At 42.7% G+C, this 16,816-nt stretch overlaps 1 protein-coding gene across 1 annotated transcript in view; it reads right to left on the bottom strand.

Moving 5' to 3' along the window:
• LOC123755355 (uncharacterized) overlaps nt 1–15,408 on the bottom strand; it is a 33,714-nt gene extending 18,306 nt beyond the window's left edge. The window contains exons 1-5 of the mRNA XM_045737900.2: nt 15,172–15,408; nt 11,581–11,811; nt 7,588–7,698; nt 3,471–3,685; nt 1,039–1,144 (exon numbers count right to left, since the gene is read on the bottom strand). Of these exons, the coding sequence (XP_045593856.2) occupies nt 1,039–1,144; nt 3,471–3,685; nt 7,588–7,698; nt 11,581–11,811; nt 15,172–15,399 (891 nt within the window). The 5' untranslated portion in view covers nt 15,400–15,408. The remainder of the gene's footprint in view (nt 1–1,038; nt 1,145–3,470; nt 3,686–7,587; nt 7,699–11,580; nt 11,812–15,171) is intronic.
• Nucleotides 15,409–16,816: the final 1,408 nt, after the last annotated feature.

Raw genomic sequence — 16,816 nt, 5'->3', positions numbered from 1 at the left:
TGTGAAAAGATATTAAGGAACGCTGACACGGAAAGAGCTCTCGGGGAGGTTCTTGGACAGTAAACTGTCACCAGAGGACCACTTCACAGACACTGTGAGAGGAGACGACGCTGGCATTGTAAACTTCGACGTCGCTTTTAAATGCACTGATGGGAATTACTAAAATAAATTATTATCGACATTCGTGAGACCGAAACTGATGTATGTAGCAGCTGTATGGTGTCCATATCTAAAGAAAAACCACATTAATAAAATATAAAGGTTGGAAAGACAGCAACCAAAATGGCCTCCATAGCTAAAGAAGAAAAGATATGAGGGAAAACTTAAGGCCTGAAACATGAAAACGCTGGTAGATAAGAGGGAAAAGGGAGATACCTCTATGGTGGAACCTTAACATACGATACCTCTATGGTGGAACCTTAACATACGATAACTCTGTGGTGGAACCTTAACATACGATACCTCTGTGGTGGAACCTTAACATACGATACCTCTATGGTGGAACCTTAACATACGATACCTCTGTGGTGGAACCTTAACATACGATACCTCTGTGGTGGAACCTAAGAGCATAATCAGGACGGCAATCAATTAAAAAAATTACCACTCATGGATGTTAACGAACAAACTCACACTACACACAAAAGACCTATATATTATTTGGAAAGAAAGCATCGTACCAAATACGCCCTCAGACAGACACTGTCAACATTGACAGTAAAAGTACATAGGCTTATCCAGAGAGGGAATGGCCCCTGCATCATGAGATTTCAGTTTTATAACTGGTATTTTGTTTATGGGAGGAAGGTGAAAATGTTCTTCGTGCTGGTCACACAGCAGGAGACATCAATGCCAACTAACAAGTAATCCAACACACCGTGCCTTCAGCTTTTCAAAACAGCGATAATAATAATTACAATGCAAATAATTTATATACATATATATATATATATATATATATATATATATATATATATATATATATATATATATATATATATATATATATATATATATATATATATAAAGTGTCCTCACCTGTCCAGGCTCGAGGACGAAGGGCGGAAGACAGAGACCTTTGTTATGGTAGAGGAAGGAACAGTAGATCTGTCGTATCTCTTCCCTACACTCCCTCGACGGTACTCTGGGGACGGGGGGTAAAGTCTTGGTCAGTATTGGGCAGGGAATGTACCGAGGAGCAGGGGTGAGTGCACATACTCACCTAATTATGATTGCATGAATTAGGTTTTGACGGTTTGGTCCCGCCTCTCAACTTTCAATCGTGCAATTTCCAGAGCCTATTGGGCTCTATCACATCTACATATGAAATTGTGTATGAAGTCTGCCCCCACCACCTTACTTCCTAGTACCTTCCATTTTTTCACAACTCTGACATTGAAAATATTCATTCCAGTAAGTAATTATGAAAGGAACGCACCAAACCAGGGAGACTATGTAGCACTGTATTCATTCAAGTGTCTCAGTGACTCAGTTGAGTAACCCACTTAATTGTCCAATTATTTATTCTTATGGACCGGTAAGTCTAAACACTCTGTAATTATCTACCCCCTGTCTATTTCCCTGATAATTGTGACAGTGGTCAGCACGTCTCCCCCAGCTCATCTGTCTTCTAACGACGTGAAGTTTAATTATTGCTGCTATTCCTTGTAACTCATACCTCTCAGGTCTGGAACTAGTCTGGAAGCATACCTCTGGACATTCTCCAACTGCATTTTATGTCTGATTTGATGATAATATAAGAATAAGGGGAAAATACAGAGGAACTACTGGCTCATGCGGGTAGCTTCCGTATTCAACCAAACTCATACATATATATGTCTAACCTACGCTTGAAACAATCAACAATCCCACGCCTATTGTGTTACCCGGAAATTTGTTACATAGATCAGCAACAACCCTAATCCCCAGCCACACCTGCAAGCACCTCTCCTCCAACACTCCCCCCCCCCCCCAGCAAACACCTGAAGTAACCACAACACTAACAACGACATTACGTTGTTACGCCGTAAAAATAACGTTTTGATTACATTGTGTATTTGCTGGGAATTCTCCCCTATCCGCCCCCAGGTGTTTTTGTATTATTTTTCTTACCACAGACGTGGCCACACATTTACAGTGCTAACTAGCATATATAAATTTTCTTCTATCGTCCATGGACAGGGTTAGGAAACTGTTAAACACATAGTTCAGTGATTAATTGAACAATCAACCACAGAAGGTGATTGTAGTGCTTTTAAAATGCTAATCTAACCTATATACATAAATACACAGATTTACGTCTGTCCTACATAAACATTGTTCGAGGTGTCTTTATATAGTGTCATTAATGTGCGTTTACAAAGGTGAAATGCAATTCTGACCACATTACACATATCCTGTATACACAGGTGTCGATTTCACTTTGCCTCAGATTTACAAGATCTTGTTGAAGTTCTCGGTGTACTGCTGCTCTCAGATTTGCTCATTGACAATCCAAGGTTACACTCAATGGCTCCTTTAAAGGCAGATTCTTTGGCTAACTCCATCTATCATCATACTATCATGCAAGAGGAGCCACACATCTATGGTTCATCCAATAAAATCAGCAGACTTCTAGATGTTACTACTGCTCGCCTTAGACTCGGTTACAAGTATCTCTGGGAATTCTCATTATCTGCCGATGTAAACCTGACCAAATGTAAACTGTGTCAACAAAATTATTCGCACACCCTCCATCACTATGTGATGGAGTGCGAAAAGATACGTGAATTTAGAGACAATTCTATAACCAATGTTCCAGCGATGTGTCAATATTTCATTCAAAATGATCTGACTCCGCTCCAATATAGAGGCATCAAGAAATATGGACCAATAGGCTTTCTACAATTACTTCCATTCAATACCCATTGTTTCGTGTTCTGTCTTGTGTTTGAATTAAATACCCATTCAATACCCATTGTTTCGTGTTCTGTCTTGTGTTGTAATTTAATACCCATTGAATACCCATTGTTGAAAGTTCGTTTTTCACCTCATCCACCTCACCCAAATGTAGATATAAACCTCGAAGATGTGTAAGCTCTATTCAGTTTCAGTTGTGTGTTTGTAAACTAAAGTCTTTGAAAATGTAATAAGTTTTACGAAACGCGCTCAAGTGTCGCGTCAGACTAGAAATAAAAATGAATTTTGGAGAATTGATCTTTGAATTACCATCAACAGTGAAAAGAAACATAAGAAAGATAGAGAAAATTCGTGTTAGAATTATTAATCTTACTTTTTCGGTCATATTTAATAATATATGTCTACAGGAAAGACTGCTACCAAAATATACTAATATATATATATATATATATATATATATATATATATATATATATATATATATATATATATATATATATATATACATTTATGTCTCTCCTACTTTGACAGGGTAAGAGAGCAGCTACGTAAAGGAGGCAAGACTGCCTCACCTGCCGAGGAGAGACCACAACGCCTCGCTCACGGTGGTGGAATCAGGAGGGGAGTTGTTACACTGACCCCTATATCCCTCCCTCAGGGTGTAGGGCAGGGCCGGGCACGACCCGTAGAACACCTCCTCCTCGGCCTCCTCCCGCGGCCGGATCTCCGTCAGCCTGTAATCCTGCACCCCCTGCTCCAGCCGCGACGTGTAGGTCAGGTGCACCACCTGTCACAAAGTGGAGGCAGTGGAAGGCAATAGTTTTTGCTGCGGTGGCTGTTTGTATACTCTTAGCAACACTCATAAGCTAACAGGAACACTCATAAGCTAACAGGAACACTCATAAGCTAACAGGAACACTCATAAGCTAACAGGAACACTCATAAGCTAGCAGAAACTCATAAGCTAACAGGAACACTCATAAGCTAGCAGGAACACTCATAAGCTAACAGGAAGACTCATAAGCGAACAAGAACACTCATAAGCTAACAGGAACACTCATAAGCTAACAGGAACACTCATAAGCTAACAGGAACACTCATAAGCTAACAGGAACACTCATAAGCTAACAAGAACACTCATAAGCTAACAGGAACACTAATACGCTAACAGGAACACTCATAAGCTAACAAGAACAATCATAAGCTAACAAGAATAATCATAAGCTAACAAGAACACTCATAAGCTAACAGGAACACTCATAAGCTAACAGGAACACTCATAAGCTAACAGGAACACTCATAAGCTAACAGGAACACTCATAAGCTAACAGGAACACTCATAAGCTAACAGGAACACTCATAAGCTAACAGGAACACTCATAAGCTAACAGAAACACTCATAAGCTAACAGGAACACTCATAAGCAACCAGGAACACTCATAAGCCAACAGGAACACTCATGAGCTAACAGAAACACTCATGAGCTAGAAGAAACACTCATAAGCTAACAGAAACACTCATAAGCTAACAAGAACACTCATGAGCTAGCAGAAACACTCATAAGCTAGCAGAAACACTCATAAGCTAACAGAAACACTCATAAGCTAGCAGGAACACTCATAAACTAACAGAAACACTCATAAGCTAACAAACACTCATAAGCTTATAGGAACACTCATAAGCAACAGGAACACTCATAAGCTAACAGAAACACTCATAAGCTAGCAGAAACACTCATAAGCTAACAGGAACACTCATAAGCTAACAGGAACACTCATAAGCTAACAGGAACACTCATAAGCTAGCAGGAACACTCATAAGTTAGTAGGAACACTCATAAGCTAACAGGAAAATTCATAAGCTAACAGGAACGCTCATAAGCAAACAGGAACACTCATAAGCTAACAATAACACTCATAAGCTAGCAGGAACACATAAGCTAACAGGAACACTCATAAGCTAACAGGAACACTCATAAGCTAACAGGAACACTCATAAGCTAACAGGAACACTCATAAGCTAACAGGAACACTCATAAGCTAGCAGGAACACTCATAAGTTAGCAGGAACACTCATAAGCTAACAGGAACACTCATAAGCTAGCAGGAACACTCATAAGCTAACAGGAACACTCATAAGCTAGCAGGAACACTCATAAGCTAACAGGAAAGCTCATAAGCTAACAGGAAAGCTCATAAGCTAACAGGAACGCTCATAAGCTAACAGGAACACTCATAAGCTAACAGGAACACTCATAAGCTAGCAGGAACACTCATAAGCTAACAGGAACACTCATAATCTAGCAGGAACACTCATAAGCTAACAGGAACACTCATAAGCTAACAGGAACACTCATAAGCTAACAGGAACACTCATAAGCTAACAGGAACACTCATAAGCTAACAGGAACACTCATAAGCTAACAGGAACACTCATAAGCTAACAGGAACACTCATAAGCTAACAAGAACAATCATAAGCTAACAAGAACACTCATAAGCTAACAAGAACACTCATAAGCTAACAAGAACACTCATAAGCTAACAGGAACACTCATAAGCTAACAGGAACACTAAAATCCTCTCACTTAAAACTAAATCAAGTAGCCTCGCTGAGATACCAATCCTATTATATAAAAAAATTCACGTTTTTTGTCCCCGGAAATATCATTGTTCTCTGCAAAAAATCACTTGAACTCCGAGCCTCTTCTGATGTTCTCCTAGAGCAGGGGTCTCCAAACTATGGCCCGCGGGCCACAACCGGCCCGCCACATAATTTCATCCGGCCCTCCAAACAAATCCCTGTGTGGTGGCCTTGAAAAAATAATTATCGTACGAATGGCATCGCAGAATTATTCAAAGCTGGGGCTGCTGACTGGTGGCGCTCAACCTGAGTCAGTTTTCCTCTCTCTCGATAGTGTGACGCACAGATACTAATACTGGTAGGTATGTGTTGTGCATTACAACCAATCAGTTGTGTATAACTGTATATTGTGGGGATGGAGGGCGAGTGGGGCTTCGCTGCTTCCATTTCAGGGAGCACAAACACTGTACAATATTCTTTTCTCTGTACTTTGACAATGCCTTTATCTTAGTTATACAAAATAGCAATAATACTATTGTAGCCAAAAATATTGCATGTTTAAAATAGTTAAAATGGTAACCATTAAGTTTATCAACGAAAGCTGTTGCCATAATATTTACCACTTTATAATAATATGCTATGCTTTTTAACACCACATACAAGCTGTTTTTTTCCTGTAGAATTTATTTCATTTATTTTACCCTTATGTTTTCAGATATGGAAAAGATAAAGAAAAGAAAAGTGGACAGTGAGTGCCGTCGGTTCAATGACGAATGGAAGATATGTTTTAATTTTTCCATGTTTATACTTTAATATTTGAGGAAATTAAATTACTGGCACTGATTTGTTTTTTGTTTTTTTTTTTCATTTTTTATTCCTCCGGCCCGCATAAATATGGGAAATATATAATGTGGCCCTTACATTGAAAAGTTTGGAGACCCCAGTCCTAGAGTGATCCCAGTCCACAAAAGTGGTGATCTCACTAAAATTTCCTGCCCGAAACGCTCTGCGTAATAGTGGCTTTAGGTGGGAGGGGTGTGATTATTAGGGGTTGTGAATAGTGGGTGGGGAGGGGTGTGATTATTATGTCTTGGTGATGGAGAGGTGTTGGGGAGGGTGTTGGTGGTAGAGAGGTGTTGGGGAGGGAGTCTTGGTGGTGGAGAGGTGTTGGGGAGGGTGTGTTGGTGGTAGAGAGGTGTTGGGGAGGGTGTGTTGGTGGTGGAGGGGTGTTGGGGAGGGTGTGTTGGTGGTGGAGAGGTGTTGGGGAGGGTGTGTTGGTGGTAGAGAGGTGTTGGGGAGGGTGTGTTGGTGGTGGAGGGGTGTTGGCGAGGGTGTGTTGGTGGTAGAGAGGTGTTTGGGAGGGTGGGAGGTGTTGTGTGTTGGTGGTATGTACTAGCTCTATCTATAAATCTATCAATTTTTGTATCACCTCTTGTATGTATGTACTTTACCTGAATAAACATTTGAATTTGAATTTGAATTTTGAAAATCAACGATATTAGGCCAATATCAATTCTGCCCGCCTTGTTCAAAATATTCGAAAAACTAATGTGTAAACAGCTTAATTAACTCCTACTTAGCTAAACATAATCTACTTAGTTCTTGCCTATAAGGCTTCAGACGCCAAAAAGCACCAGCGACACTAATGAATAAGCTTGACTTAATGCATGAAGCTCTTGACGAAAATAAGAATCACTGAAACACTTTTTTAGTATTAATGTTTTTAACAAGTGGAGTAGGTTAGACGTAGAAGTCGTTGAAGCGAATTCGATTCAAAGTTTTAACTGTAAATATGATAAAGCGTGAGAAATAAGTCATTGCATTAATCTCAGAACGCTCGGAAGGCGGGGCTAGGAGCCTGCCTACCTGGATCCTGCAAGCACATCTAGATGAGTACACACAAGCATATACACACGCATATACATATGCATACGCACACCCACCTAGCACCCTCACCCTGTGTGAAGAACTGCTATTTAATGAACATTGATGAGAGAGCCTCATTTGAATTTCAAATGACAAAAATAATTATCTGCACGTTAAATAAAGTACCATCCACTTCACACTGCCCTCCCTCCTCCCTGGCGTGAAGAGACGGGTAACTAACCTGATGCGCCCGGCGACATATTTCTTGAATATGGCCAGCGGCCTCCCTGGCCTTCACGAGGGCCGCCTTCATCGCCTTGTCCCGCAAGCACGTAACTGTCACCTGCAGGACCTGCGGCAGGTGGACGGGTGGAGAGATAAAGAGCTGCATGGGTGAATAGATAAGCCGGTGGGCTCTTAGACTCTTACGACGAATAGATTGGCTGATGTGCAGACAAACAGATGGGCAAGAACATCTATGCTGGAGGTCTTAATGCAAATGATAACTAGAATATGTGCATCAGATTTAAATAAAATATTTGGCATGTAAGAGATTAATGACTACGGAAAAACTACAAATATATATATATGGGTAGAAGGAAGACCCTTGTGGCAAACACACACCCGGTACATTGCTTGCCTACGCCACCCTCTAGCCGCGGCCGACGCTCCCTCCAAGTGGTTTCCAATCCAATTACTAGCCAGATAAAATGGTGTTTAACTTCAATGAGCAAGTGACGCGCATATCCTACACGCTACACGTGTCCACTGATATATGACACCTAATGTGGACGAATCTTATTACTATATGACTGGCGCAGCTGCAAGGGGTGTTGGGGAGGGTGTTTTTTTATTATTATTTTAATAAATAATTTTTTATTATTATTTTATTATATATTTATTATTATTATTATTATTATTATTATTATTATTATTATTATTATTTTCTACCACAGACGTGGCCACACATTTACAATGCTAACCAGAATATATACATTTTCGTCTGTCCTCCATGGACAGGGTGAGAGATTTGTCAAACATACAGTTCAGAGATTTATTGAACAACCACAGAAGGTGATCGTAGTGCTCTTAAAATGTTAGGCTCAGCTACATACGTAAATAGGTGTGTTTGTGGTGGTGTTGGGGAGGGTGTGTTGGTGATGGAGGGGTGTTGGGGAGGGTGTGTTGGTGGTGGAGAGGTGTTGGGGAGGGTGTGTTGGTGGTGGAGGGGTGTTGGGGAGGGTGTGTTGGTGGTGGAGACGTGTTGGGGAGGGTGTCTTGGTGATGGAGAGGTGTTGGGGAGGGTGTTGGTGGTAGAGAGGTGTTGGGGAGGGAGTCTTGGTGGTGGAGAGGTGTTGGGGAGGGTGTGTTGGTGGTAGAGAGGTGTTGGGGAGGGTGTGTTGGTGGTGGAGGGGTGTTGGGGAGGGTGTGTTGGTGGTGGAGAGGTGTTGGGGAGGGTGTGTTGGTGGTAGAGAGGTGTTGGGGAGGGTGTGTTGGTGGTGGAGGGGTGTTGGCGAGGGTGTGTTGGTGGTAGAGAGGTGTTTGGGAGGGTGTGATAGTGGTGGAGGGGTGTTAGGGAGGGTGTGTTGGTGGTAGAGAGGTGTTGGGGAGGGTGTGTTGGTGGTGGAGGGGTGTTGGAGAGGGTGTGTTGGTGGTAGAGAGGTGTTGGGGAGGGTGTGTTGGTGGTGGAGGGTTGTTGGAGAGGGTGTGTTGGTGGTAGAGAGGTGTTGGGGAGGGTGTGTTGGTGGTGGAGGGGTGTTGGAGAGGGTGTGTTGGTGGTAGAGAGGTGTTGGGGAGGGTGTGTTGGTGGTGGAGGGGTGTTGGGGAGGGTGTCTTGGTGGTAGAGAGGTGTTGGGGAGGGTGTGTTGGTGGTGGAGGGGTGTTGGGGAGGATGTGTTGGTGGTGGAGGTGGAGGGGTGTTGGGGAGGGTGTGTTGGTGGTGGAGGGGTGTTGGAGAGGGTGTGTTGGTGGTAGAGAGGTGTTGGGGAGGGTGTGTTGGTGGTGGAGGGGTGTTGGAGAGGGTGTGTTGGTGGTAGAGAGGTGTTGGGGAGGGTGTGTTGGTGGTGGAGGGGTGTTGGGAAGGGTGTGTTGATGGTGGAGGGGTGTTGAGGAGGGTGTGGTGGTAGAGAGGTGTTGGGGAGGGTGTGATGGTGGTGGAGGGGTGTTAGGGAGGGTGTGTTGGTGGTAGAGAGGTGTTGGGGAGGGTGTGATGGTGGTGGAGGGGTGTTAGGGAGGGTGTGTTGGTGGTAGAGAGGTGTTGGGGAGGGTGTGTTGGTGGTGGAGGGGTGTTGGGGAGGGTGTGTTGGTGGTAGAGAGGTGTTGGGGAGGGTGTGATGGTGGTGGAGTGGTGTTAGGGAGGGTGTGTTGGTGGTAGAGAGGTGTTGGGGAGGGTGTGATGGTGGTGGAGGGGTGTTGGGGAGGGTGTGTTGGTGGTAGAGAGGTGTTGGGGAGGGTGTGTTGGTGGTGGAGGGGTGTTGGAGAGGGTGTGTTGGTGGTAGAGAGGTGTTGGGGAGGGTGTGTTGGTGGTGGAGGGGTGTTGGAGAGGGTGTGTTGGTGGTAGAGAGGTGTTGGGGAGGGTGTGTTGGTGGTGGAGGGGTGTTGGGGAGGGTGTCTTGGTGGTAGAGAGGTGTTGGGGAGGGTGTGTTGGTGGTGGAGGGGTGTTGGAGAGGGTGTGTTGGTGGTAGAGAGGTGTTGGGGAGGGTGTGTTGGTGGTGGAGGGGTGTTGGGGAGGATGTGTTGGTGGTGGGGGTGTTGGGGAGGGTGTGTTGGTGGTGGAGGGGTGTTGGAGAGGGTGTGTTGGTGGTAGAGAGGTGTTGGGGAGGGTGTGTTGGTGGTGGAGGGGTGTTGGAGAGGGTGTGTTGGTGGTAGAGAGGTGTTGGGGAGGGTGTGTTGGTGGTGGAGGGGTGTTGGGGAGGGTGTGTTGGTGGTAGAGAGGTGTTGGGAAGGGTGTGTTGATGGTGGAGGGGTGTTGGGGAGGGTGTGTTGGTGGTGGAGACGTGTTGGGGAGGGTGTGTTGGTGGTGGAGGGGTGTTGGGGAGGGTGTCTTGGTGGTGGAGAGGTGTTGGGGGAGGGTGTGTTGGTGGTGGAGGGGTGTTGGAGAGGGTGTCTTGATGGTGAAGAGGTGTTGGGGAGGGTGTGTTGGTGGTGGAGGGGTGTTGGGGAGGGTGTCTTGGTGGTGGAGGGGTGTTGGGGAGGGTGTCTTGGTGGTGGAGGGGTGTTGGGGAGGGTGTCTTGGTGGTGGAGGGGTGTTGGGGAGGGTGTGTTGGTGGTGGAGGGGTGTTGGGGAGGGTGTCTTGGTGGTGGAGGGGTGTTGGGGAGGGTGTGTTGACTAAAGTGTATTTCCTCTAAATACAGAACAGACATCAACGAACTTTGCATCCACTGTCATGTGCCAGAAATATTAGACCACTACCTTCCTCACTGTTTGCGACATAATAGTGCCAGAGTGAACTTCAAACAAGTGTTTATATCGCCCTTAAAATAACTTTTACTATCGAGCATATGCTTGGAGAAGCTGACCTCTCTTTACATGTAAAATATCAAATAGTTAAAGCACTGGCTAAATATCTCCAGTCGACCAACAAATTGGGCCACATTTGACCCGTGTCACATTGTACCTGGCGCCACCTGCATCCTAACACAGAAAACAATGCCTCGTCGCAGCACCAAGGATCAGCTGACGCCATAAACACAACACCCCGGCCTACAGTGCGGCAAGTCTCCCTCTAACACACACACCTGTGTTTAGTCCCCGCTCCTCTGTCTCCTTCACAACACAACACATACTCTTCAAACCGTGTCCTCAATACTGACGCGCCACGGTGACGCGTCTCCCAATATTAGTATTGGTGCAGTCATTGAGAGGAAAAAGCCTTCATACAAACGGCAAATACCATCAAGAAGAAGAGATATTTGGTGGCTTGTCTGAACACTCTTGTGCTGCCAGGTAAGTCGGGTAGAGGCGGGGTGCGAAGATTAGAATTAGATGGCGGAAAATATATATAAATCGAGTCATAGCAACCCAATACCTATTCCCTGATAAACACATTGTTCCATGATAATGTACGTATACATTAACTGTCGAGCAATTGGTGATTTCCAGATTCTGTAACTTTTTTCTCTCTGAATTTACCTTAGGGCCACCATCTCTAATGGCCTCGTCGGGGGGACAGGAGGTCAGTGGCTTGTCAAAGGCTACCCCATTGTCCCTAGCATTTTACGGCATCTTGCTCACCTTACGCTGGCCGGGGATGGGGTCCATGTGACAGAACTCGACACCATAGTTGAAGAAGCAGGCCTGGTAGCCAAGGCAGGCCTTTAAGGTGGGACACTTGCTGGACCCCTTCTCCTCGTCGCTATCTACACCATCCTCCACCTTCACCAGCCAGTGGGCGTAGGGCACGTCCAGCGCCGCCTCAGGGTGGGCTCTGATGATGTCCTCGCCCGTCCGGAGCAGCAGTCGGAGCTACGGCAGGCAGGGAAGAACGTGGATGACAGTAACAAGACGATATAAGGGGTAAAGACAAAATGAGCTGTGTTTTGGTGGCTGTGGTGGTGTTATGGTGGCTGTGGTGGTGTTATGGTGGCTGTGGTGGTGTTATGGTGGCTGTGATTGTGTTATGGCGGTGGTGGTGTTATGGTGGCTGTGGTGGTGTTATGGCGGTGGTGGTGTTATGGTGGCTGTGGTTGTGATATGGATATATATATATATATATATATATATATATATATATATATATATATATATATATATATATATATATATATATATATATATATATATATATATATAATATATATATATATATATATATATATATATATATATATATATATATATATAATATATATATATATATATTATATATATATATATATATATATATATATATATATATATATATATATATATATATATACCGAAGTAGGAATCACCTAGGTGTAAATAACTTTTTTTTTTTCCACAAGATTTTCCTGGAATATCTTGAGAACGCCTGACTCTCACCTTCACCCCCGTCCCCCACCTTCCCATTCACACCCACTGCCCACTTTCACATACCAAATCCCCAACTCCCCAACCTACATTTACCCTCTCACACGAACCACCAACTCCCACCCCCAACACACCACCCTTGGAAGAGGTGAGGATAATTTACATTTTATTATTATTAATTATTATCTCTTGCATTGTGAGATATGCAGGCACAGGAGACCTGGGATATCTTATTGAGGTAGCCTTTGACTATATATAAATATATAAACATTCAAGCTGAAGCTATAAAAATTCATTATTATTATTATTATTATTATTATTATTCCACACACACAGAAATCACAATAACGTGATATATTAAATGAACAAATCCACAAGGGCCTTGATGAGGGTTCGAACCTATGCGATGGATGTTCCGAGACGCGCTCTAGTCAACTGTGCCACGACATGATTAAAAAATCGCAACCTGGAGTACTAAAAGTCCCAACGAGGATCTTGAGGCTTCCACTGAAGCCTAACCGGGGTTTCACATAATTCCCCCATGAGCGTGGGATCTGTCAACCCAAAGTAGACAATAGTATCTACTTACTGCAACCTTGTGGATTTGTTCATTATTATTATTGTCATTATTATTAAAAATATTAGCAGCAGTAGTATTTATATTTAAAAAAAAAACACGAATTATGTTTTAATGATGTCACTGCCACTTTTGACCCAGGTTTTTACAAAATTACAGAAACGAACACGGTCTTCAACCTGGGAGGGGGGGGAAGAGGGGGGGTGGGGGACAGACAGGGGAGTCAGATGAGCAAGTAATGAGACGGGAGACGACTGGACACTTGCGACGGGAGGCGGCCATTGGACACCTGTGCTGGGGGAGTGAGCGGACCAGCCGCCAGGCAGGCGAGACGGTAAAGTTCGAAATTATTAACTCACTAGAGTTGGTAGACTATCATCATCCATCAGGATTAATTCCCATAAGTGAAAAACTACTATCATTCATTATGATACATTACCATTATGGTAAACTATTATCATTCATCATGATATATTACAATCGTGGTAAACAACTATCACTTATCATGATATATTATCATCGTGGTAAACTATAATTTATCATGATATATTTCCATCGTGGTAAACTATCACTTATCATGATATATCACTATCGTGGTAAACTATTATCATTCATCATGATACATTACCATCATGTTATACAGTACTACTATCACCCATCATGATATATTACAATCGTGTTATACTATCACCCATCGTGGTATACTATCACCTGTCATGGTATACTACTATCAATCATCATGATATATTACCATCATCGTGTACTAATATAATCCATCATGGTATAGCATGGCAGCCAATAAAGTACCACACACATATATCCTCGTTATTTTTCAGTGTTCAGTGTTGCATGTCACTGAAGGCCAACATACAATGTTATTAGACGTGACACACAATACAAGTGATGTGAAATAGGCTAAGCTTAATAGTTAAGCTGTATCAGGAAAAATACCTTTAAATAGGATCTTATTGCCTCTTAATTATCGTTCAATAGCTATTTATTGTGTCTATTGTATCAACAATACTGCCTATTGTATCTACAGTATACTTATAAAAGAGAATATTTATTTAAGGTTGGAGCAGATACTTGGGGCGAGCCTCATCAAATTTTTGCAAGGTGACTATAGTCCTCCTCGAAGCCTCGCTGCTAAGGCAACCATTATTACATTGAGTTACATGGCATGTGTGGTGTATATCCCTCGTCTTTTGCATTATGAAATATCGGAATAGAAACTTATTTAGCTGATGATAAATAGTTACATACAGTAGCTTTCACATTGCGCAATAACCTGTCTGAATATTCCTTGTTGGACTCACGTCTTACTCACTTGACTGTATTTCCAACTGTAATTTTGTAATAACAAGCATTTAAATGCATTGATTTTATTTGTTTCACTTTATTATCATTGTATTTGTAATTTAATGTATTTAATTTAATGTTGTAATGTGAATTTGAAATCTGTTATATTTTTTACATGTCCAATTATCTTCTCCAAGTACACGTTAAAATTTTCTCTTCCCCCATAATATATCGGTTTTACGATTACCCCAATTACAACGTATCATTAGTAACACTTAGCTTGTCAATATTTTCTTTATCTTGAATAACATGTCAATTTATGACTACAGCTATATTGTTCGAGATGTTATTACATGTCTGGCGTCAGTATTAACATTACTAAGTACTAGATTATTGGAATTATTGATGTAAATATTGTAAAAACTGTGTGTATTGCTGTGAATCTTTACATCGTTAGAATACGTCACAGACTGATGTACTAAATTGTCTGAACCTAACCTAACATAGAACCCACGAATACATCACGTCATAGACATCATTGACATCACGTCAATTGACATATATTGACATCACGTCAATTTAGCAAGTTGCTGTAATTTTTAGTATACATCAGTTTTTTTGGCCTTAACGGGAATTATACGTCAAAATGCGGTGTAGTATTCAAGAGACGGGTTGTTCTGAAACGCGTCTAATGAAGGAAGTAAAGTGCAGAGAGGATTTAAGAGAGAATATATATAAAACTATAATTCTTCACTAAATCTTTCTTCCTTTCTTCCCTTTTTTTCGCTTCTCTTCCCTTCCTCTCGCATCTCTTCCCTTCCTCCCATCTTTCTTCCCTTCCTCCCACCTCTCTTCCCTTCTTCCCGCCTCTCTTCCCTTTCTCCCGCCTCTCATTCCCTTCTTCCCATCTGTCCTTCCTCCCGCCTTTCTCCCTCCCTCCCTCGTCTGGACCTCACCTTGGCAATAGCGAAGTCTTTAGGACAGAGGAGTGCGGTGCGCGGGTGGACCTCCTGGAGCACATACTCCCGCACCACCAGGTCCCCGGCCACGGCCTGATGGTAGCGGTGCTCCCACTGCTCTGGGATGCCGGAGTACCAGTCCTCCGCCGCCTCTCCAGCCACCACACTCACCAGCAGGGCCGCCACCGCCGTCGTCGCCCCTACAGTTACCGCAGCCTTCATCATCGGTGTTGTTGCCTCTGCCATGTTCAGAAATAAGGGCTTTACGGGAGGGGGAGAATAATATGGTCTATTTTTTGTTTAAGTTTTATTTCTTCAGGTGCTCACTGAGGAAACACTACAGATTGAAGTCCATAATAATTTTTGGGTGTTTAGAAAGGGAAATATCATCTAGGGTGGACAGAGCAGCAGAAGAGAGGAAAATCATAGACAAAATAGTAGGATTAGGAGAAGGCCTCAATTTAAAGGAAAATGTCGGTGATTTTAGGAGGATAGGAAAATATGAGAAAGACAAGAACCGCCCCTTAAGGGTGACATTTAATTGAGTGAAACAAATAACGGAAGTACTTAGAAATGCCATGAAATTACAGAGTAATGAAGATGGCAAACTTTGGTCAATAAGACAAGACCTCTCAAAGGAAGACAGAGAAAAGCTGAAAACAAAGCTTGTTGAAGCAAAACGTCTAAATGGGAATATAAATGAAGACGATTTTTTTTTTTTTACAAAGTGTTAGGTACTGGAAAGCTAGTGAAATGGTACATCAAAACAAAGCAACAAAATCATTAGAGGAAGGGGGAGTAAAGGACAAAGGGAAAGAGAACATGTTCCTAAAAATTATATATACCAACATAGATGGAGTGAGATAAAAAATACTGGAACTAAGAGATATAATTCAGTTTAAGGTCCCAGATATTGTCACATTAACAGAGACGAAACTTGAAGAAAATATTTTAAATGTGGTTGTATTCCCAAGGGGCTACTCAGTTTGGAGACGTGCCAGGAAAATTAAGAAAGGGGGAAGGAGTGGCTGTGCTGGTGAAATATCACCTGAAGGTAAGAGAGTTAATAATTGAAAACCCTCAAGAAGTTGATACATTGGCATTGCAGGTCTGAAATCAGGATGATAAATTGATAATCGTAAATTCCTACAGCCCACCAGCAAGCAACACGTGAACAAAGGAGGAACTGGATTACAAATGAGAGAGACTCATACTGGTCATGAGAGAGATTGTAGTAAGGCCTGATAGAGATAAGTCACGATTGTTGGTACTGGGGGACTTCAACTTGAAAGCATTAGATTGGGAGGCCCACGAAGCAAGAATGGAGAGCATTTGGACAGGCAGATTTGTACTCCTCATTCTGGAGACATTCATGAATCAACACGTCAAGCAGGCCACAAGAATGAGGGAAGATGTTCCATCAATACTGGATGTAATATTCACCAGGAAAGAGAGTGATCATGTCCTGTTGGAAATTAAATATGCTTTGCCATATAATCTGGAAAAGAGTGGGGACATTCAAACAGTTGATAAACTCGATTTCAACAGAGGACACTATGGGAACTTAGAAAATTCTTTAATGAGTTTAATTGGACAGACTTGTTGCTAGCAAGGAAGTAAATGAGATGTATGCCAAATTTTG

The sequence above is a fragment of the Procambarus clarkii genome, chromosome 20, assembly GCF_040958095.1.
Source record: "Procambarus clarkii isolate CNS0578487 chromosome 20, FALCON_Pclarkii_2.0, whole genome shotgun sequence".
Classification (NCBI taxonomy): domain Eukaryota; kingdom Metazoa; phylum Arthropoda; class Malacostraca; order Decapoda; family Cambaridae; genus Procambarus; species Procambarus clarkii.
This window is presented reverse-complemented; position numbering and strand designations above follow the sequence as displayed.